This window comes from Dromiciops gliroides, chromosome 5 (genome assembly GCF_019393635.1).
Source record: "Dromiciops gliroides isolate mDroGli1 chromosome 5, mDroGli1.pri, whole genome shotgun sequence".
NCBI classification, from domain to species: Eukaryota; Metazoa; Chordata; class Mammalia; order Microbiotheria; family Microbiotheriidae; genus Dromiciops; species Dromiciops gliroides.
The window spans coordinates 116,147,584-116,170,704 of NC_057865.1; the positions used below are offsets into that span (position 1 = coordinate 116,147,584).

A 23,121-nucleotide genomic window follows, 5' to 3' on the forward strand; every position below is an offset into this window, starting at 1 on the left:
TTAAGTGGACCACAGAGTGCACAAGGAGGGCAGCTAGGTGGCGCCATAGTGCATAGAGAGCCTTGGCCTGAAGTCATGAAGACTCATCTTCTTGAGATCAAATCTGGCCTCAGACGCTTACTAGCTGGGTGACCCTGGCCAAGTCACTTCACCCTGTTTGCCTCAGTTTCCTCATCTATAAAATGAACTGGAGAAGGAAATGACAAACCACTCTAGTAGCTTTGCCAAGAAAACCCTAAATTGGGTCATGAATACTCTTCATGTGACTGAAACAACTGCTTGACTCCAACTGGGTACTCTATCCACTACTCCATGTTGCCTCTTAGGAACCAGTAGATTGCAAAAGACTGTAAAGTTATCCAGAGAGAGAGGATATGAATGTGGGTATAGTCACAGGCTCCTAATATTCCTTCTAGATACAAATCTGACCTGTGATCTTACTAGAGGCAATTTAATTAAAACAGATCCCCTCCAGATTTTTCTCAATTCTAAAAGTAGTAGCAGAACAAAACACCACAAATGTACACACATTCCTGAAACTTTCAATTCTGAGTCACTTTATTTGGTTCCAGTGCTAGGGGCCACAATGGAGGAGGTCTTGAGCCCAGATCAGGCACCAAGACTGACTCAATAGGGGTGTTTCAGGGTATAATCCATAATGGTTATAAGACCCAGCCAGGTCTCCTGGGCTGTAGGGATTATCTGTTTGGCAGGAAGTAGGAAACCATATGATCCAGTGTCCCGGAGCTCGAAGGTAAAAGAGTACTTGATGCCTTGGTTGTAGGTCCAGTCAATGGTGCCACCGCTGGCTTGGTCTGGGGTGAGGACAAAAAGCATCAACTTTGTGAGAACACAAGAGTCAACCACGCTGGTTGCCGGTTTGTTTGTTTTTTAATTCAAATGTTTAGACAGGTGGAGACAACCCATAAACATTAATAGCTAGCATTGGTACAGCTCTATGAGGTTTACAATGTGCTTAACATATGTGATCTCATTTTTATAACTATCCCCATTTTACAGACAAAGAAACTGAGGCAAGTAAAAGTTAAGGGACTTGCCCAGGATCACACAGCTGGTAAGTGTCTGAGGAAAGATTTAAACTTGGTTTTATCGATTCCAAAATCCAGTGATCTATCCATTGTACCCCCTAAAGCATAAGTACCTAGCACAGAGGTAGGTATATACATATATGTGTGTATGTATATATACATATGTATATATATATGTGTGTGTGTGTGTGTTGTTGCGCTGCTGCTATATACATATATACTATATGAAGGGGGGTGCCTCAAGAAGTACTAACTGGAGGACAGCTAAGTGGTGCAGTGGATAAACACTGGCCCTAGATTCAGGAGGACCCAAGTTCAAATCTGGCCTCAGACACTTGACACTTACTAGCTGTGTGACCCTGGGCAAGTCACTTAACCCTCATTGCCCTGCCAAAAAAATAAATAAATAAAAGTACTGACAGGCTGAGAGGGATAGCAACGACCCATCCAAAATGCTGGACCCTGAACGTAAGGGAGCTTCAAGAAACTGACAAATACTGAGAGATCATTTCACTCACCTTTAAAGCTTCCTTAAATACTACATGTGTATCTCATAGCCGTTTCAGCTAGGACTACTCAACTTAGAGGAATTTCCTCCTTGCTGATCATGAGCCAAGGTTTATTCCCCATGGGGTTCTGGTCAGCATGGGGAAAAGCCAGGAGGCAACAAAACACAAGCTAGAAACACACCAGCTGCCTGCTTCCACCTTCTCCCCCACCTCTCCCTTCTTTCTTCCCTCTTTCTCTTTTCTCCCTTCTCTGTTTCTTCTCTTTCTCTCTCCCTCTCCCTCTTCCTCTCCCCCTCCCGCCTCCATCTCTCCTGTCTCTCTTTGCGTCTCTCTCTCCTCTTTCATTCTCTTCCCCCATCTATCTCTCCTGTTTCGGTCTCCTCTCCTGTTTCTTTTTTGTTTTTCTCTGTTTATCTGTCTGTTTCTGTCCTCTCTCTCTCTCTCTCTCTCTCTCTCTGTCTCTGTCTCTGCCTCTGTCTCTGCCTCTGTCTCTGCCTCTGTCTCTGCCTCTGCCTCTGCCTCTGCCTCTGCCTCTGCCTCTGCCTCTGCCTCTGCCTCTGCCTCTGCCTCTGCCTCTGTCTCTGCCTCTGCCTCTGTCTCTGCCTCTGTCTCTGTCTCTGCCTCTGTCTCTGCCTCTGTCTCTGCCTCTGTCTCTGCCTCTGTCTCTGCCTCTGTCTCTGCCTCTGTCTCCGTCTCTCTGTCTCTCTCAAAGCTACGCAAGTAGTCCCTGTAGGGGCCTATTGATTTTGCACTATGCAAAGGATAACAATATTCCTTTCAGAATTTTAGAAGGTGAGAGAGGAGGAGGCCGCCAGAACTTCACGTTAGGACCCATTAAGAATCAAGGCCTAGGGGCACCTAGGTAGCGCAGTGGATAGAGCACTGGCCCTGGAGTCAGGAGGACCCGAGTTCAAATCCAGCCTCAGACACTTAACACTTACTAGCTGTGTGACCCTGGGCAAGTCACTTAACCCCAATTGCCTCACCCAAAAAAAAAAATTCAAAGCCTTACTCAAAAAGGGTTTGGAAACTACAGAAAAGGTTCAAGCTACATCGACAGGTCCTCAGAGATAAGCTGGTCCAAACCCTTCATTTTACAGACCAGGAAACTTGAGACTGGAGGAGGTGAATGGACTTGCCCTGCAATGGCCTCTGGATGGGTCCGGGGCTCTCAGGTAAAATCATGATTCAATCAGTCAAACGTGTTGAGCACCTCGAACATGTACTTATGTTGCTTGCCTCTGGAGAATGTAACCTTCCTGAGGGAAGGGGCTGCTCAGTGTCTGGCAGGCAGGAGCAAGAGCACCAGTACCATCAGGTAGCATTTATATAATACTTTGCAATACTTAAAAGTTTTGCAAAGCCCTTTACATGTTTTATCTCACTTGATCCTCACATCAACCTAAGAGGTAGATGCTGTTCTTAGCTTCTTTTTACAGATGAGGAAACAGAGGGCAAGAGAGGTCAGATGACTTGTCCAGGGTCATACAGGTGGCTGGTGCCTGAAGCAGGATTTAAACTCAAGTTGTCCTGATTCTAAGCCCCTTCCTTTCTCCCTGAGCCCATGGAGAAGGCACTTTTATCAAGTAGTTGATTGACTGATTGATTGATTGAACAGGGCTTGGTTGCTGCAAGCTGAAGGGAGAGAGCTTTTTCTCACCTCACCTTCCCCTGTCTCCCCTCTTTTGTTTCACTCACTTCCTGACCTCCCCCTTCCCACCCCCATTGAAGTTTCATGTGCAGACTCATTTGCACTAAGATGTTAATCACAATATGCTGCTCTTCCAGGAAAAGGAGAATTCTATCTCAGTGAAATGAATCTCTCATAGTGAAATTTCAAGCACCTTATAAACTAGGCAGGGGAAATATCTAGGGACACTTTCTGATGTCTCTGAAATCATACGAGGTTAGCTACCACTTAGTCTGCTTATACACAAGATTTGTTGTGCAGTTGTTTTCAGTTGTGTCTTGATTCTTAGCAACTTCATTTGGGGTTTTCTTGGCAGAGATACTGGGGTGGTTTGCCATTTCCTTCTCCAGCTCATTTTATGGATGAGGAAACTGAGGCAAACAGGGTGAAGTGACTTGCCCAGGGTCACACAGCTAGTAAGCATCTGAGGCCAGATTTGAACTCAGGAAGATGAGTCTGCCTGATTCTAGGCCTGGCATGCTATCTACTGTACCACCTAGCTGCCCTCACACACAAGACTGGGTATATCCAAAGGGGTAAAGAAGTCTCACCCTCCTGAGACAGAAGCCCTGTGGTGAACAGAAAGAGCCCTAGTTCTGGATTCAAAGAATCTAGGTGATCTTGGACAAGGTGCAATCTCTCTAAGCCTCAGTTTCCCTCATCTTTAAGTGTGGGGGCTGGACTATGATCTCTAAGTGCCCCCTCTTACCCACCCCCTGTTCTAAATCTTGGCTATAGTCTTCAGTGGTCATAACCAAAGAGACCTAAAGATAGAGGGAATCTATGGGGTAGGAGATGGGAAAGAAACAGAGGAATTGTGGGATAATCTTTTGACTGAAGGGATGATTCAGTGGCTAGATGCTTCTAAATCAGGGGCTCTTAACCTTTTTGGTGACCTGGCCCCCTTTGAGCAGTCTGGCAAACCTATGGACTATCTCTGAATAATATTTTAAAATGCATAAAACAGGGCAGCTAGGTGGCACAGTGGATAAAGCACCGGCCCTGGATTCAGGAGGAGCCGAGTTCAAATCCGGCCTCAGACACTTGACACTTAACTAGCTGTGTGACCCTGGACAAGTCACTTAGCCCTCACTGCCCCGCAAAAAAATAAAATAAAATAAAATAAAAAGCATAAAACAAAATACTTAGGGTTGTGAAGGAAGCCAATAATACTGAAATATAGCGATCGATATTTTTTTTTCAAGGTTCATGGACTCCAGGTTAAAAACTCCCATTCTAAATGATTAGCCTATGAGTTGAGGGGCCAGAAATAACTGCCCAGTCTTCCCATCATAAAAACTGTCAGTCTGGTCACCCTCCCCTCCCCGTTTCCAGTGCCCAGTGCCCAGGCCTGCTTCATATGGGCTATTTCCTCCCTCTGATACACTCTCTGAGGGCAGAGAAAGCCCAGGCTAAAGACCTTCCCTCTGGTCTCGCTCTAGGTGGGAGCCAATGGGGTCACTTACAGATAGTGGTGATGATGCTACCATACTTATACTTGGTCCCATACAGAGAAGACAGGTTTTTCACCGCAGCCTTGGCCAGATCATCCTTGAGGGAAAAAACAGATACACGCAAATTGGTCATAACAGGAAGAAGTCTGAAGCTCTCCTGAGGACCTATGGGGTCTATGGGATTAGAGATGGGGAAGAGGGAGAATGATTTTAGAATAATCTCCTGATTGTAGGAGAAGCCCCAGCTCAGCATTAAGTGAGGAGGGTAGGACTAGGCAGGAGGCCCCCTCACTCAGGCTAAGCATCCGAATGAATGAAGCAGACACCCACACAGCCCCACCCAGAGGCATAGCTTCCTTGCATCCCCCAGATCTGCTTTCTTCAGCTCTCTGAAATTGTTCTCCGTAGGTAGACCACAAGACCTGTGGGCAGACCCACAACAGCGTGTTTAGAAGACACTCAATATTCCATTAGTTGGGCTCCTTCCTCCCCAGCAAGAAGGGAATTTGAGGCAATCTCACCCTTAACTTGAAGGCCACCTCGCCCTTCAAACTTTGTAAACTAGAATAAATTACCCAACTTCTTTCATTCCCCAACAAAAAAAAATGAGATACAGCATCTAGCTAATGAGGAATCATGGATGTAACAGGAGGGCAAAGTACCACATGCATGTGTCTTATTTTCAGCACACATGGTCTATAAAAACCAGGATTACGAAGGAGCCAATTAATTATTCCTTTGAACAGGTTGTCGAGGGGGATTGGGCAGAGGATTAAACATACCAGCTCTTGCTGGTCGGCAGCCCGAGTAGTGGTATACCCATAGGGGTAGAGGAGAAGCTGAGAGTAGCTATGGATGGAAATGAAAGCCTTGATGTTCCCATGGCTCTTCACAAAGTCGACAATGGACTTGACCTCCACTTCTGAGGTGGCATACTTGCCGTGGTAAGTCTCTGAACAGGGGTTGCTGCTGGCTCCACTCGCTGTAGGGAACAAGATGAGGTTTAGCGTTTTCAAAATCAGAGTCAGTAGCTTCTCTTAGTCCCTCTTTTCACTCTGTGTGTGTGTGTGTGTGTGTGTGTGTGTGTGTGTGTGTGTGTGTGTTTGGGGCCCAAGGCAAAGTGGAAAGGCATCAGATGGGAAACATCGTCATAAAGACAAGGAGGTGTCATAGAGGCAGATGGGAGTCAGTGGGAAGGTAGAGACTGTAATGCTTACATTCTAGGTCCAGCACAGCCTGAGATGGAAAGGGAACACAGAGATTACTGATGTATCCCTCTCTAAAATAATGATGCCAGGTTGGAAGGTTATGGGAATAGTTTAGTGGGCAGTGATAGATAAGGGGGAAAGAGCATCACTAAAAATCTATTTTTAAATCCATAGAAGAAAACAAAAAAAGGACAGAAGGGAACACGAAGCAATTTTGTTATTGCTTGGTTTAAATGAGAAAGAAAAAGAGAGAGAGAAAGTGAAAGTGAAAAGAGAGTGAGGAGAGTGAAAGAGAAAGTAAAAGAAAGAGAAGTGAGGAAAAGAGAAAGTGAAAAGAGAAAGATGAAATAAAGAGAAAGTGATGAAAGGTTTAGAAAGAGAAAGTGAGAAGAGAAAATTGCAGGGAAGAAAGAGAAAGTGATGAAAAGTTTAGAAAGAGACAGTGAAAAGAGAAAAGTGAAGGAAAGAAAAAGTGATGCGAAGTTTAAAGAGAGAAAAAGGAGAGAGAGAGAGAGAGAGAGAGAGAGAGAGAGAAAGTTATTTCAGTGAATAGAATGTCGGCAGGAAAGCTTGAATTCAAATCTGGTCTCAGCTATTTACTAGCTTGAGCAAGTCTTTTAACCTCTGTTTACCTCAGTTTCCTCATCTGTAAAACAGAGCTCATAATAGCACCCATCTCCCAGGATGATATTTGTTCATTTTGAAGTGATTTGGGGGGGGGTGAGGCAATTGGGGTTAAGTGACGTGCCCAGGGTCACACAGCTAGTAAGTGTATAAAGTGTCTGAGGTCAGATTTGAACTCGGGTCCTCCTGAATCCAGGGCCGGTGCTCTATCCACTGCGCCACCTAGCTGCCCCCCAGGATGATATTTGTTAAGTTGCTTAGCACAGTGCCTGGCACATGGAAGATACCATATAAATGCTATGGATGGAGGGGATTTGTTGAGGATTAAGTTAAAATATTCCTAAAAACATGCTTCTCGTCATCACTCCATTTCTTGGGATTTGCTTGTTCAGACTGAGGGGCAGCTAAAGGAATCTCAGCCCTCAGCATCTTTCCTTGAAGAGCAGTCCCAGGCTTTAGGAGATTCACCTGACATCCCATTGCCCTTCTCCACTCAGAAGGGAGTTCTGCTTCCAGTGCACAAGGCTTGTTCTGTCCCATAACACTGAGCAATGGATTTGGAGTCAGGGTTTCTAATCCTTCCTCTGTCACTCACTATGACCTCAGGCAAATTGATTAAGTGAGCCTCAGTTTCCTCTTTTGTAAAATGAAGGGTTGAAGCAGAACAGGAGTTTAGGGGGGGGGGTTGGGGGGGGTTGGGGGGAGGTGAGGCAATTGGGGTTAAGTGACGTGCCCAGGGTCACACAGCTAGTAAGTGTCAAGTGTCTGAGGCTGGATTTGAACTCAGGTCCTCTTGAATCCAGGGCCGGTGCTCTATCCACTGCGCCACCTAGCTGCCCCACCCCATGAACTTTTAAAAATATATTTTGGGGCAGCTAGGTGGCGCAGTGGATAGAGCACCGGCCCTGGATTCAAGAGGACCTGAGTTCAAATCCAGCCTCAGACACTTGACACTTACTAGCTGTGTGACCCTGGGCACGTCACTTAACCCCAATTGCCTCACCAAAAACAAAAACAAAAACAAAAAACCCCAGTACTAAAAATATATTTTGATAACTGTATTTCGATATAATCTGTTTCTTTTATCACCCTAAATATTTTATCTTATGCATTTAAAAACATTGTTCTGAGAAGGGTTCCATAGCTTCACCCAGTAGCCAAAAGGATCCATGTCACACACACAAAAAAGGTCAAGAACATGTAGTCTAGAACCTGGGACTCTGCGATGCTGGACTCTGATAGGTGAGCCTTGCCTTATCTTGCCCAGAACCTGACCGCCCTCTCGTTCCCTTTTACATATCGGCTTCCTCCATTAGAATATAAACTCCTTGAGGGCAGAGCCTATATTATTTGCTTGTATTTGTATACCCAGCTTTAGGGCATAGTAAGAGTTTAAACCAGAACGTGGCTTTGAAAGCCTCCTCCAACTCTAAACCTGTGCTCTCTATCCCTACCTTATAGGTACCCTCTTTTCTCTTAAGATGCAGTTCAAGTACTATCTTCTGCATGAACTCTTTCCTGATCCCCTTCCCCCCAACATCTAACTCTCTCCTTCCTAAACTACCTTGTATTTAACTCCTTTCTATGTATTTGTATAGGGCAGCTAGTGGGGCAGTGGATGGAGCGTCAGGCCTGGAGTCAGGAAGACTTGAGTTCAAATCCAGCCTCAGACACCAATTAGTTGTGTGATCCTGGACATGTCACTTTGTCCTGTTTGCTTCTGTTTCCTCATCTGTAAGATGAGCAGGAGAAGGAAATGCAAACCACTCCAGTATCTTTGCCAAGGAAACCCCAAATGGGGTCACCAAGAGTGGGACATGACTGAACAGCAGCAAATGGATTCGTATTCATTCATTTTATGCTTATGCTGTATATATATATATTTTTTGTGCTTGTTGCCTCATTAGGAAGCAAGTTCCCTCTGGGTAGTTCTTTCTTTCTTTCTTTAACTTATAACCCCAGTACCCAGCACCATGCCTGGCCCATAGTAGGCACTTAATAAAGTTTTGTTCATTGATCGATTCATTGATCCTACCTTGGGAGTCTTATCTTTACCTACCTCCAAAGCCAGCATCCCAGTTCCTATTGGGGTCCACACCAACACAAATGGATCCAGGTGTGATGGACCTGGTCTTACGCCAAAGGCGGTTCTGGAACAAGCAAGGGGAAATCAATCAACCGACAAAGATATCCCTAAGGTGCCTAGTGCTGGGCTGGGTGATATATAAGGAGAAATGATCCCTGATCTTGATAAATTTACAAGCTAACTAGGGAGACAGAACTGACATAGATGAAACCTTTAGAGAACAATTTAGAATTCAATCGTGTGGGACTGGCTATAAATGAGTGCGCTAGTATTTCTGAAGAGAAGGAGATCAGATTGGGTCAAAGTAGTTAGGGAGAGCTTAGTGGAGGGGGTGGGATTTGAAAATGCACACAAAGAGCCCTTTCTTTGGGACTCTATCCAGGAAGTGAGAATACTGACACTTAGTAAGCAGAGAGAAGGGTTAGGAAGTGGGGGTTAATCTGGTTTATTCACTAATTAAGAGAGATGAGGTTGTGGAAGGGAGCACCTGACTTCCAATGGGCAGAAAGTGAAAAAAAAAAAAAAACCAGCTGCAGGAGCTGTCCAAAGAAGGCAAGAACCCACCAGTCTACCCTTTGTCTCCATGGATTGATGGACCCTAGGTGTTTGTTGGCTCAGTTTGCTGGCTCCTGCGGCTGTCCCTTTGTCAGGGACCATGGAACTGAAACCTAGATAGGAGAGACCTCCTAGAACTTGGGGCAAGGGAAGAGCACTATACCGTGGAGTGGGTATAGACAAAACCATCAGGGTTGGTGACAATCTCTAGGAAGATGTCCAAAGAATCCAGGATGGCGGTGAGCTTCTCTTCTTTGCCGTAGTCTTCAGTGATCTAGATGAAAAAGGGGCAAGATAAATTTCATGGTTGGAGAAGCACCAAGAGGGTGATATCCTAGGAGGAAAAGTCCACTCCCCTCCACTTTCCTCTCCAAACAAAGGAAGGAGTGGAAGACAGAGAGGAGTCAGCTTTGCTCCTCGGCCTGTGCCTCAGACTAACAAGACCCAGGTTCTTGGAACCAATAGTACCTGATTTTTCCCTGACTCTTCAAAGGCATGGGAAGTCATGGCCCCAGAAGGCATGGAATCTTGGGTGAATAGAGTAAGGGCTTGAAGGCACTCTCTTGGATCACAAAATCTGCAGGATAGCCCAGGACCATATTCCTTCCTCCCAGCTCAGACAGTGAATGGATTCCCCTTCTCCTCTAGCCCAATCCCCAGGTCTTACCTTCTTAGCAAACCAAACTCCACTGGCCTGGGTGACCCATTCCCGGGAATGGATGCCAGTGTCGATCCAGATGGCAGGGCGATTGTTTCCCCCAGTACTAAACTGGAGAAGAAAGAGAGATAAAGTTCAGGACAGTCTCCCAACTGATTGCCTTCCTCAGCAGATCTGTGCTCTGAGCTCCAAATCCCATTTTCTCTACAGGGAAAAGTCTAATACTAGAAACTTCCCCACACTCAGGTCTCTGTCCCATGCCCTATTCTCTTAGATGTACAGCAGAATGAGGTGCCTGCACAGCCCATGCCAATCACCCAGGGACAGGAAGCTTCCCTCTCCCCCATCAACTATACTGGCATTCAGAAGGGAGGGCTAGGACCAGGCACCATGCTTGATGAAAGCAGCAATCCCAGAATCTCAAAGTCAGAAGTGACCTCAGAGGTCAACCTAGGACAACCCAACCCTCTATGGCACCAACAACCAGGAGCTGCTATTCAACCTCCACCTGAAGATCTCCCGGGAGGAGGAATCCTCTCCAGGCAGCCCCTTTTCACTTGGACCGTTCGGATTGTAAGGAAGGCTTTTCACATCAAAATCTACATCTCCACCATTTCTGTGGGTTCCTAGTTCTGCCTTCTAGAGCCTACACTTATTTTGCTTGGCTTCCTCTATTCTACCCTCTATCTCCATCTCTATGACGTTGCACTGGATGTCCCTTGTGTCTGGAATGTACTCTCTCCTTACCTCTGTCTCACAGAGTTTCTCACTTCCTTTAAAATGCTATTCAAGCACCATCTTCTGCATAAAGCCTTTCCTGCTAGGACCTTCCCTCCAGAACTACCTTGCTTGACAGTGATGTTCCTGGGCATGAATGGACACGCCCGTGTGTGGTTGTGGTTGTGCCTGGGGTGGGGGTGAGGGTAAGGGTACACGGACGTCTAGGCTTCTGGTACCTTCAGCACATAGATGGGGCGGCCCTCGTAGCTGTTGCCAATTTGAATCTTACTGACAAGGGTTGGATTTTCAGCCACCAGCAGATCAATAAATTCATAGATCTGTAAATGAGGGAATAGAAAAGAGAGTGAGGGGCAACTAGGTGGTGCAGTGGATAGAGCACTGGCCCTGGAGTCAGGAGGACCTGAGTTCAAATCTGACCTCAGACACTTAACACTTACTAGCTGTGTGACCCTGGGCAAGACACAACCCCAATTGCCTCACCAAAAAAAAAAAAAAAAAGAAAAAGAAAAAAGAAAAAGAAAGAAAGAAAAGAGAGTGAGCACACTTTGAGATTTATAAGACCCTTTAGCTACATTATCTCACGGGATCCTCCCGCCACTGCCGTGAGGTAGATAAGCCAAGTTTTATTATTATCCTCATTTTGCAGAAAAGGAAGCTGAGACCCAGAGGGATACTCAAGATCCCACAGGTAGCAAGCGGCAGAACTGGGCTGTGAACCCCCTTCTTCTAACTCTGAGTCTAGTGTTCTTTCCGCTAGACCCCAGGAGAGTGATCATGGCTCCTGGGGACCCATCCCTTGACATTAATACAACACTTAGGTTCAAATATATACATTATCTTATTGCATTCTCACTATAACCCTCTGAGGCAGGTGCTGTTATTACCTCCATTTTACTGATGAGGAAACCACGGCTCAAGAAGGTTAACTTACTTGTCCTTGGCTGCACATTTGTAAGTGTATGTGGCTGGATTTGAACCCAAGTCTTTCTGATGGCAAAATCAAAATCCATCATTCTCAGCTTCAGTGTGTCATCTGAGAGCCTTTCTGGGGGCTTTGTGCAATAGGGGAAGGGTACTATATTGTGTGGCCTATGCCCAGAGGTTGAGGCTGTCTCTGGGGCCCTTACCTCATCCAGATTGTGGTAAATGGCGTAATTGAAGGTGTCTGTGGAGGCTGCCCTTGACCGGAAGGCAAACATCTGTTCCTTCTCAGCATTCAGGAGCAGCTGGGGACGGGGACAATTGTTAAGAAAGCGTTTACTCCCCATTCTTCCCACTATTCCTCCTATCTCCTTAGAAACAGATGCTAAAAGCAGTACCAGGTAATTCTGGCTCAACAGAAGAGCCATACTGACCCAGCACATTGAGTGAAGCCAGCGATCACCTGTGTGGTAGATTTTGATGCCCACTAACCATCCAAATATCTCGACACCCCCTCGCCTGCCATGACACACCTTCCCACCCTACTATTAGACACTCCCCGCACTGGAATCATACGTGGGCAAAGAAACCCAAGCAAGTATTTCCAGAAGGCCTTTGTTAAATGGTACATATCTGGCTTGGGAAAGAAGGGAAGGGTCCCCTTACTTAGCAAGGGTTAGTTGATCGGATTAGCTTGATAGAAAATTGGGCTTAAGAGCAGGTGCAGGTGGATGGATAATGGGAGGTAACAGACAGGGATAGGATGATAGAATATTTGGGAGTGGGTTTCTGAGGGTCGTCGAAGAAGGATAAAAGATACCCCAAAGATAAATTTTTCTTCCTTTCCCACTTGCTTGGTGTTCGGTGATTGGGAATTGGGAATTGAGATCTCCCCTAATAAAGAGACCAGAGTCCTAAGTCTTTGGGGCCATGCTGGCTCCCCCTCTGCCTTCCGTAGTCTTTGGCACCCATTCTTCAATTACCTGCACATCCTTAATCATGACAGAATACTTGATGTCATTGGACTCCAGGAACATTTTGACAGCCTGGACGCTGGGGAAAGGCACACGAACATCGATGGGGTTGGAGGGTTGGGAGGGGCCACGCCAGAAGTCCAGCTGTAAAGGACAAAAACTGTAACTGTCACAGGGGTCCAAGGTGTACTTGTAGAATACCAGGAGAGAGAGAGAGACATCTGGCTCAGGGTGAGGGGGTGGGGAAGGAGAATGTGTGGGTTAAAATTGCCTTTATTGGGGTTTAGATCACAGCTTCTGAGGGCAGCTAGGTTGGTGCAGTGGATAAAGCACCGGCCCTGGATTCAAGAGGACCTGAGTTCAAATCCGGTCTCAGACACTTGACACTAGCTGTGTGACCCTGGGCAAGTCACTTAACACTCATTGCCCCGCAAAAAACAAACAAAAACAAAAAAAAACTCTAATGAGGGAAACTACATACATCCAAAGAACCCAGCTTCTTAAACTTTTTCCTCTCGCAACTCCTTTTCACCTGAGAAATTTTTACACGACCCCAGGTATGTAAATATACAAAATAGGTATACAAGTCAAACATTTACTGCCACATTTTTCATAACCCTCACATTCAGTTATATAACCCCAGATGGAGTCGTGACCCACAATTTAAGAAGCTTTGGCTTAGAACACAGGCTAGGAGAAGCCAGAAGAACAACTGTGATTTATGTGTTGACCTGGCATGAGGAGATCCTACAGAGCAGGGAGATAAACCAGGAAATGGGATAGAAGAGACTTAAGAATGGGAAGAAGGGGGCATATTGTGGGTTGAAGAAAAGAGAGTGAAGTATCTGGGGACCGTTGTAAGGAAAGGTGTAAAGGCTGAGGAGCAGAAGAGGGAGACATTTTTTTAAAAGGTAAAAGGAATCCGGGGCAGCTAGGTGACGGGGACCTGAGTTCAAATCTGGCCTCAGACACTTACCACTGTGTGACCCTAAGCAAGTCACTTAACCCCAATTGCCTCACCCCCCCCCAAAAAAAGAGGTAGGAGGAATCCAGTCGAGCACGTGTCTGACCAAAAGTCCATTCCTCTGTAGCCTCCTTGACCATAGCCAGTCAGACTGTTCAGGAAGATCCCTAGTGAGGGTGAAGGCAGCCATTCCAACTCTGATGCTCAGGAAGGTTTTCATTACAATAATCATCATTCTGCCGTGCCTTTTCATTGGCTGTCTCTGGCACCTGGAATTCTCTCCTTCCTCATCTCTACCTCCTAACTTCCCTGGCTTCTTTCAAGTAAAATCCCACCTTCAACAAGAAGCCTTTCCTGGTAGCCCCCACCCCAGTGCCAGTGCCTTCCCTCTAAGATGATCCCCAATTCATCCTGTGTATGGCTTGTTTGTATTAGTGGTTTGCCTACTGTGTCTCTGCCTAGGCTGGGAGCTCTTTGACATTTTTTGTATCCCTAGAACTTAGCGCAGTGCCTGACTTGTGGTAGGTACCATGCCAGTCGACCATATTGGACTCACTGGAACTTCCATCTGCCAGTCCTAATTCTGCCTTCAAATGCCTGTAGGCGGCTCTCATGGCTTCCTTCTGGTTTCTTTCCTCCAGATTAAACATTCCCCCCTTCCCCAACTGATCTTCAAATGGTGCTTCACCATTCTGGTTAGCCTTCTTCAGGAGGGCGAGAGCATTTTGCCAATGCTCTTCCTAAAATCTCACTCTCAGAACTAAACACCCTAACCTTAACCATAACAGCTATGGTCTTACCGTGGAGCTATCGCCTCCCCAAGCCTGGAAATTATGCCTCTCTTAATGCACCCTGAGATTGCCTTGGCAACTCTAATCATAATCGACTCATGCTAACATGAGCAACATGATCAACTCATACTAAACTCGTGGTCTGCTGAGATCCTTGGATCTTTTTCAGGCAAACTTCTGTCTCGCTAACCCTATCCCCACCTTTTATGTGTAAAGTTGACTTTTCAAAACCAACTGTAATTTCCATTTATTCCTGTTAAATTTTATCTTATTGGATTTGGCCCAATATTCTAGTTTGCATAACCCTTTTTGGATCCTGACTTTGTCGTACAAGGAATTAGCTATGTCTTCTAACTTGAATTCACCCTCCAATATCTATACCTTTATCCACCTGTTTGATAAAAATGTTAAACCTCACAGAACCAAGCACAGAGTTTTGGAGAACTCTGGTAAAGACCTGCTGAACATGTTGACCTTGGACCACATTGATAGCTACTCTCTAGGTTCAAACTTTTAATCAGTCCTGAATCCACTTAAATTTACCATCATCTAGTCCACACCATCTCGTCCAAAAGAAAAGCATTTGGGTGAATATTGCATTGCTTGGTGCAAAGGAAGCCCAATCATTTAACTGGATGGCAAAGGGCAGAGAAGTCTTAGGGACAGAGGGTTTATGCTGCAGAATGTTGGAGCATAAAGGAATATTATAGGCTCTCACAGAAGACACTGCATCCCAAAATGGTCAAGGCACTTGCTCAAAGTCACAGCTAATTAGTGGCAGAGACAAGACTCATGGCCCCCACTGAAGGCTCTTTTCCCTGCCACCCCTCCGCCCCCGTCCCTGCGGTTCATTTCTCTGAGAAGGGTCAGTTTATACTTTTCCATCCCAGAAACTTAGCACCAATAATTCTATGGGCTCCGCTCAGCCCCAAAGGCCAGAATCTCTAAAGGGGTAGGGTATTCCTTAGCATAGCCTGAACCCTGGTAGAGAAATCAGAAGCTGATGGAGCTGGGAGTGGGAATCTGGATGGGGCAGAGGGTTTGCAGGCTGCAGGGATGAGGTCAAGTCCTGTATCTCAGCAATGCTCAGGCCTCAAGGGAAGAGTTTTTCTCCCAGGAAGCTGACTCCAGGACCACAGCTCTCTTACCTGAAGATGTTCCAGCTCCTCCAGCTCCCTCACCTTCTTTACCTGAGCCTCATCGACTGCTGAGATTCGGAGCACCTGGTGCCTGTGCAGGGGCAAAGTAGGCAACTGAGTGGCATGGCCTGGATGAGCCCTGGATCTCTTTCGTACCTCATAAGTTTCTCTACTGAGCACCAGCCTCTCACCACCCTATATACCTGCATCAAGGCAGGGTGAGCTTCCACTCTATCCTTGGTTGGTGAGCAGCGGACACTTAGGTTGTGTTCCTGGCACCAGGTAGACTCCCCACAGTGGCCCTAAATTTCTCATTAGGTAAAGAAAGGAGAGGGCAGCTAGGTGGTGCAGTGGATAGAGTGTTGGCCCCGTAGTCAGGAAGACTCATCTTCCTGAGTTCGAATCTGGCCTCAGACACTTACCAGCCACTGTGGGCCCTGGGCAAGTCACTTAACCCTGTTGGCCTCAGTTTCCTCATCTGTAAAATGAGCTAGACCTTAATCTCATCAGAATTGGCTCAAGGAGGGAATAACCACACACACTCAATTGGGTGGAGTAATCTATCTAAGCAGGGCAGTGAATGCCCTTACATTCCACAGCATGGGAATCAGAAAGAGGCATGCGCAGAAAAGGCCAAATTTGTCCCAAAACATACCTCCACAGAAAAAGGTACCCACCTCGGGGGTTGGCTTAGGCCCCCAGGAACTCCAAATTAGGATAAACCCTCCCCTGTACCTCCCCAAGGTAGAGATTATTAGAATGAGGCTGATAATCAATTTATCCATACTATAAATATAACTGTCTTTTCTTTCCCTATTCGAGAGATACCTTTCCACTTTCCTGGTTCTCTCCCTGTGTTCATTCACAGTATTGCAATAAAAACTTGGGAAACTGAGTCACTGAGTCTTGTAATTCTTTTGAGGACGACTCATGATCAATTTGACCCTAATTCTATCCCACTGGCACCCAATGTGGGGCTTCAAGTCCCAGACTCAAACTTTTTCCTTTTTTTGTGGAAAGCAGTGGGGTGAGATCTTGCTGAGGTAAGTTTTGCTCCTTTGGGAGACCATCTGGCTCACCAAATGGAGTGTGGAGGGAAGTATTTTCTCATTGGACCTGGATCAAGAGATTTGCCCCAAGGGATTTCCCTTTGATCAAGCAATCAGTTAAGGGATCTTCCAGCAAAGCTCAGAAATCTGGGGGATGCCCTGGATAGCAGGTTTTGCTGTTAATTAATTGACACCCATGTGGACACAGGTGTGGTGTTGGTAATCTCCGGGAGGTTACAAATGGGTCAGGAAGTTAGAGTAATTTGGGGTAAATTTTGACAAATTGGGAGAAGGGAGAAAGGAGAATTAAGGTACAAGTTGGGACAAGTCTGATCACATTGACCTTTAAAAGAAAATGGGTGGTATTTTATTGCAATACTGTCTGGCCACAGCAACCCCTCATTTGGCTCTTGGGTTCTCCTAGATGGAGTATGCATTGTGTTTTTCTCCTCTGTTGCCTCAGAAACCTCAGTCATGTTGGGTGGGCCCACAAGGTCTGAGGTAGGATTTTTCTCAGGTTTGGTCTTAGCCCAATCCACCTTAGAGGGACAAGGAGAGAAAGCCTTCTGTATGACCCCTCAGGTGCATCTTTACCAATTTGGAAAAGGAGAAAAAATTGGATGTAGGCAAAAAGAAACAAATGACTTCAAGAGAAAGGAGAATTAAGGGAACAGACCTCCTGATTAGCCCCTACCATAACTTAGAGTGGGCTGGTCAGGAAGAGGTAATATTTCATGGTTGTTTGCTTGTCATACACAGCTGCTTGTTGTCTCGTGCATTTATGTCTGTCAAATGTTGTAATTGTGTTGTACAGTCTTTGGGGAATTTTTGCTTGTACCCCATAGCCTTTCAGAGCGGTGGCCAGGCTCTGAAGGTGGAGGAAGGGCACTCTCTAACTCCTGGATATCCTTACCAGTGTGTGTCTACTTAAGTTGAAATGTTAATTCTCTGCTAGGCATTCATAGCCTTAGATCAACATTGTAAAAGCTGCTTTGGAAATGATGCTACTTTGAAATCTTCTGTAGTGGAATGGTTAAAAATCAGGAACTATTTGTAATGTGTAAAAGTTTTAAAGAAAAATGATCTCTAGTGAAGCATGATTTGTGGCTACACTGCTGCTCTTTCTCCCCCCCCTCGCCCAGGTACTGGCTGGCTGGCTGCGCAGCACTGGAGCAGTGAGTGGGTGAGAGAGAATTTTAGAAAAATTTTTAGAAACTGTCCAGAGTATTTTAAATTATTGGTATAAGCAAATAGAAAGAAAACTGTGGGGCAGCTAGGTGGTGCAGTGGATAGAGCACCAGCCCTGGAGTCAGGAGGACCTGAGTTCAAATCCGGCCTCAGACACTTGACACTTACTAGCTGTGTGACCCTGGGCAAGTCACTTAACCCCAATTGCCTAGAAAGAAAGAAAGAAAGAAAGAAAGAAAGAAAGAAAGAAAGAAAGAAAGAAAGAAAGAAAGAAAGAAAGAAAGAAAGAAAGAAAGAAAGAAAGAAAGAAAGAAAGAAAGAAGAAAGAAAACGGTGCCATTTTATACTGACAGTGCAAAGAATTTGGAATCTTGGGGGGGGGGAGGGCAGTATATTTAAGGTGCACTGCCACTTTAAGTGCTCATCTGCAACTTCAAGGTCTGTGAATTCTGGAAGAAACCAAAGAGTAAGTGAGTTTGATTGGAAAACTAAAATGCTGTTGGAATACTGTTAAAGTTATAAAGCTACTTTTAAATTGGTGTATGTGTATTTAAAAAAAAAAAACTGATGGTCTTAACAAAAACAGGTACAGTTGTTTAATTTGTAAACTTGCCAGAAAAGAGCTTATTACAAGGAATGGCTTCACTGAGGATTTATAAGGCTGTTTATGATATAGAAGTAATTTCTAATGATTGATTTTTACACCGGGGAAAAGTTTAAACCTGAGAAGAAGGAAAGAAAAACCAAGCAATATGTGTGTGTCCTGGTAAATTTTTTTTTCTCATTGCAATTTCATTTAGAGTAGGGGTTTGCTATTTAAGATATTTTGGAACTGTAATTTATACTATTGTTTTGAGTTTTTAATTCAGGTATAATTGTTTGGATGGTTAAACCAGTAATTCAAGTACTGGAGAGAATGCCAGAAATCAATGCCACAAGAGGGAATGTGCTGCTTAGAGATGGAGGTATCTGGGAAAAAGCAGAAAGGACAATCTGGGTCTCATCCAAGGTTGGCTCCTTTTCTGACTCATTGTGTTCCCGCTGATCAGGATATTTTTCCCCAGCTGGCTATCCCTGAATTTGGCTAGTACTGCATGAGTGGTGGTCATTTGTAACTTTTACCTGAAATCAAACAGAGCTAAGGATGATTTATCCTGTCCCTGATTTTTCTTTTATAGCAGATTTCTATAATCACAGCAACTAGTCAGTAGAAGAAATGAGCACAACACAAGTATATAAGATCTTACTGTCTTTAGTTTAAATGTGTGGTCACTTGATATGACAAACAACAAGGTATATTAATATTCAGGTTTGCCATCTGCCTGCTAATGTTTATATGATATTATTATAAGGTTAAATTAACTGAGTATCTTTCTGGTTTAGAAGAAAGTGAAATTCCTCCCCATTGCAGATGAGAGGGAGGATGGTAACTAGGAAACAGAGTTATGCATTTCAGGTTTTATCATAAATCTGCCCAGTCAGATCTCTGTTATGTACTGCCAAGGGCACCAAGCTACCAACTCCATAGTACAAGGGAATCTCAGGGCAGACCTTGCTGCTAGATTAGTTGCTAAGTCCATTTGCCAGTCCACTCTAGCCCTGGTCCCCTTGCACCCTACTGTGCTCCAAAGGTATCTCCCCTTCCTATACCAAGGAGGAGATTATAAATCTTTAGTGTTAACTACCAACTGCTTAAGCCCATATGTTACCTTGGGCTATTTGGATTATAGAGTAAGAACGCTACTCCCTCTTCTCATACTAGAGTTACAAGAGGAACCTGGGATAATTTTCTTTGGTGGGTCTGGAAAACTGCTGCCCTCACTATTCCTTTTGTTGGGTAACTTGAACATGAAGCTATGCCTACAAATTTAACTTTGGTAACAGAACAAGTTTTTTTTTTTTAGAACAAGTTTTTAATTCCACTGCATTAGGGTTACAAGAATTGGAAGAGTGCTTGAACTCTCTGGCAAATGTGGTCCCGCACTGAGGCAGAGTCTATATGGTCCAGAACACTTCCTGAAGGCTAAGTTCTAGTACAGAGGTTACATGGATGGCTGAAACCATTCACAAATGTTTGCTTCATCCAGTTTTTCATGGAACACTTAGATTTATTCTGTATTGTGGTCCCTGTTGTCCCTTGATCTGTTTGCTAATCATTTATGTTTTGTGTTGTGGTTGTTGCATTTGTAACTCTGGTTCCTAGATGTCCCTCAATTCATAAACCCCTGTGGGCCCCTGCATGGCACCCACTCAGCAGGAAGCAGTAACAGAAGAGATGATCTTCATCATTTTTCCAGGGTATATGAAAAGGGGGGAATGATGTAGGAGGCAAAAAAGAGGTTAACAGAAAAACCCAAGACTCAAGCTCTAATTCAGATATGAGCCCTAAAAGGGATTCAGACCCCAGTTAATGAATAACTTAAGACTTGAGTCTTCATTAATATAAATCAAGTCCTAGGTTTTTCTGTACCCACATTAATCAGTACCCATAACAAGAACATAAAGAAGCATATCAGAGAGACTGTAACAATAACAATGATAAACTGACAGGGTATAGAAAATCAAACTAGAAATAAATGAAAAATGAAGATATTTTGAAACTAGCCATGGGAATCAGAGACATGCACAGAAAAGGCCAAATTTGTCCCCAGATTCACCTTATGATGTGTAATTCCCCAAAACACACCTCCATGGAAAAAGGTACCCATGTCAGGGGTTGGTTTAGGCCCCCAGGAACTCCAAATTAGGATTATCCCTCCCCTGTACCTCCTCAAGGTAGAGATTATTATAATGAGACTGATAATCAATTTATTCATACTATAAATATAACTATCTTTTCTTTCCCTATTTGAGAGATACCTTTCCACTTTTCTGGTTCTCTCCCTGTGTTCATTCGCAGTATTGCAATAAAACTTGGGAAACTGAGTCACTGAGTCTTGTAATTCTTTTGGGATGACTCATGATCATTTTGACCCTAATTCCATTCCACATCAGGTTCATTGTAAGGAAATCTCTCTTTAAAGTACTATATAAATATAGTTTACTATGAAAAGAATGATGAGCAGGATGCTATCAGAAAAACCTGGAAAGACCTACATGAGCTGATGCAAGGTGAAATGTACTATATACAAAATAACAGCAATACTCTAAGATGATCTGCTGTGAATTACTTAGTTATTTTCAGCAATGCAAAGATCCAAGACAACTCTGAAGGTCTTAGGTAAAATGCTACAGAAAGAGAACTGATGGTGTCTGAACACAGATTAAAGCATAATTTTTTTGTTAGTTCCTTTATCTGAAGTTTTGTTTTTGTCTGTTTTCTTTCACAATCTGGCTGATGTGGAGATGTTTTGCATGACTGCTCATCTTGGTGGGGGGGAAGTGGGGGAGGGGGGAGGGAGTAAGAGAATTTGGAACACAAAGTCTTAAAAAAATTTATGTCAAAATTTGTATTTACATGTAATTTGGGAAAATAAAATTCTAAAATGAAAATGAAAAAAAAAATTAGCTAGAGAAGGAAATGGCAAACCATTCCAAGATGTCTGCCAAGAAAACCCTAAATGAGGTCACAATGAGTTAGATGTGACTGAAACAAATGAACAAAAAAAAAAGGGGGAAATGAGGTGGTTCATGATTCATAAGTAGAAGGGAATAGGGTGTATGTGTGTGTGTGTGTGTGTGTGTGTGTGTGTGTGTGTGTGTGTGTGTGTGTGTGTAAAGGTCCAGAGGCCAGAGAAGGTAAAAGCAAAGGCATCCCAGAATGAGGGCTGTCTTTGCACCTAAAGATCATAGCATTAGAATTTTAAAGCTGAAAGAGATTTCGGAGGCCATCAACTCCAATCTCCTTGTTTTGCAGAGGAGGAAACTGAGGCACAGAAAGGTAAATGACACTGCTAATATTTGAGGCAGAATTCGAACCCAAGGTTTCCTAACTCCAGGTCTGGTGATCTATCTATCCCCTATTCTACATTGCTTCCAGAGATGTTTAGCAGCAGGGATCCCATCCCAAACCTTTACTCTTCCTTGTCCTTCGGAGTCCTGAGAACACACCCATCTACCTTCTCAGATCTGGCTCCCTGACATCTCTCTCCCAGTGTGGCTCAATCCTCTCCTGTTGATCCCTCTTTCACCTGAATATCCTCTCTGGGCCCCAGGGGACAGTCTTAAGGAAATGGATCTCACTGCCCGGCAGTACACTTGATCTTTCTGTCTCCCCAGAGCACACTGGTCCTCTCCCCTAGAGCGTCTTTCCTTCATCTGTCCATCCAGGCTTCAGACAGGAAATGAGAGCCTCTTCCCTTTCCTCAGACCTGGAGGGTACGACCCTTCCATCCCCCCTTTCCAGCCACCTACCCCGTAAAGTCCTCCTTGGCAAAGACAGCCAGCAGCACAGCGCTCAGAACCAGCAACCCCTTCATGGTGAAGCCAGTCAGGAAACTCAGTCTGAGGCAGGGAGAAAGAGCCCAGGGCTTTTAAACCCACGCCGGTGAAGAAGGACTGACTTCCAGGGAGGTTGGCTGTGTTGGCTCCACCCCTTGCACCTGCTCTCAATCCCACAATAGGTCACCCCCAACTCTATCCCCTAAAGGCTGATGCCTTTCTGCCCTTTCTGATAAAGCACTGAGAATGGGCCAGCTGGAGAGATAGGCTGAGTTTCTAGCCTTTGACTCTCAGCTGGAGCAACCCAAACCTCTAGTCAATGGTTTGTTTCCTGTGGTCTTCAACAAGGGCCACGTGTCTAATCACTGAGCAAACATAGCTGGGGCTTGGTTAGTGGCATCTAGAGACTTTCAAATGATGCAATCCTCATTCTCCACAATTCCATAAGCCAGGCACTGTGCAGGGGCTTGGGGACACAGGTGAAAAACTGTGGAGTTTACAATTTGATGGGGGGTGGGGGTAGTTTACAGACTCAAGTAAGTATGACGCCGGAAAGACTGTGACAAGGACAAAGGATGTAGGAAATTTGAGGAGGGAGAGAACACTTTCAGCTGGAGATGCAGCGACCTATGTCTGATCACTGAGTAAACCAGATCTTGGGACATTTTGAGTCTTTGGCTCTCAAGGAAGAAGTTCTCTCTGTACTGAGTTGCCTCCTTACCACAAAGACCAACAATTAAGACTGTTCTTCCTCTCTCACAAACAGAACTGTGTCTACAATATAGTAAGTTGGGTCCATCTTCCCAGGCCCCAGATTTTGGGGAGACCCAACAGCAGTGGTTGAAGGAAGAGTAGGAGTCAATCAGTCGATACATGACCTTCCCCAGGTCACGTAGGGTATAATAGGTCATGGTACTTAAATTGGAAGGGGTCTTAGTCAGGGGTAGTTAGGTGGCACAGTGGATAAAGCACTGGCCCTGGGTTCAGGAGTACTTGAGTTCAAATCTGGCTTGAGACACTTGACACATACTAGCTGTGTGACCCTGGGCAAGTCACTTAAACCTCATTGCCAAGAAGAAGAAGAAGAAGAAGAAGAAGAAGAAGAAGAAGAAGAAGAAGAAGAAGAAGAAGAAGAAGAAGA

At 44.8% G+C, this 23,121-nt stretch overlaps 1 protein-coding gene across 1 annotated transcript; it reads right to left on the reverse strand.

The window, feature by feature from the left end:
- Window positions 1–534: 534 nt before the first annotated feature.
- Window positions 535–22,053, reverse strand: LOC122727608 (carboxypeptidase A1-like). Its single transcript, XM_043965230.1, has 11 exons — window positions 21,954–22,053; window positions 15,373–15,454; window positions 12,479–12,613; window positions 11,702–11,800; window positions 10,790–10,891; window positions 9,843–9,944; window positions 9,339–9,449; window positions 8,594–8,684; window positions 5,485–5,684; window positions 4,715–4,799; window positions 535–815 (listed from the first exon to the last, which is right to left on the reverse strand). Exons 1-11 carry the CDS (start codon window positions 22,016–22,018, stop codon window positions 628–630), a joined length of 1,260 nt encoding a protein of 419 aa, XP_043821165.1. The 5' UTR covers window positions 22,019–22,053; the 3' UTR covers window positions 535–627.
- Window positions 22,054–23,121: the final 1,068 nt, after the last annotated feature.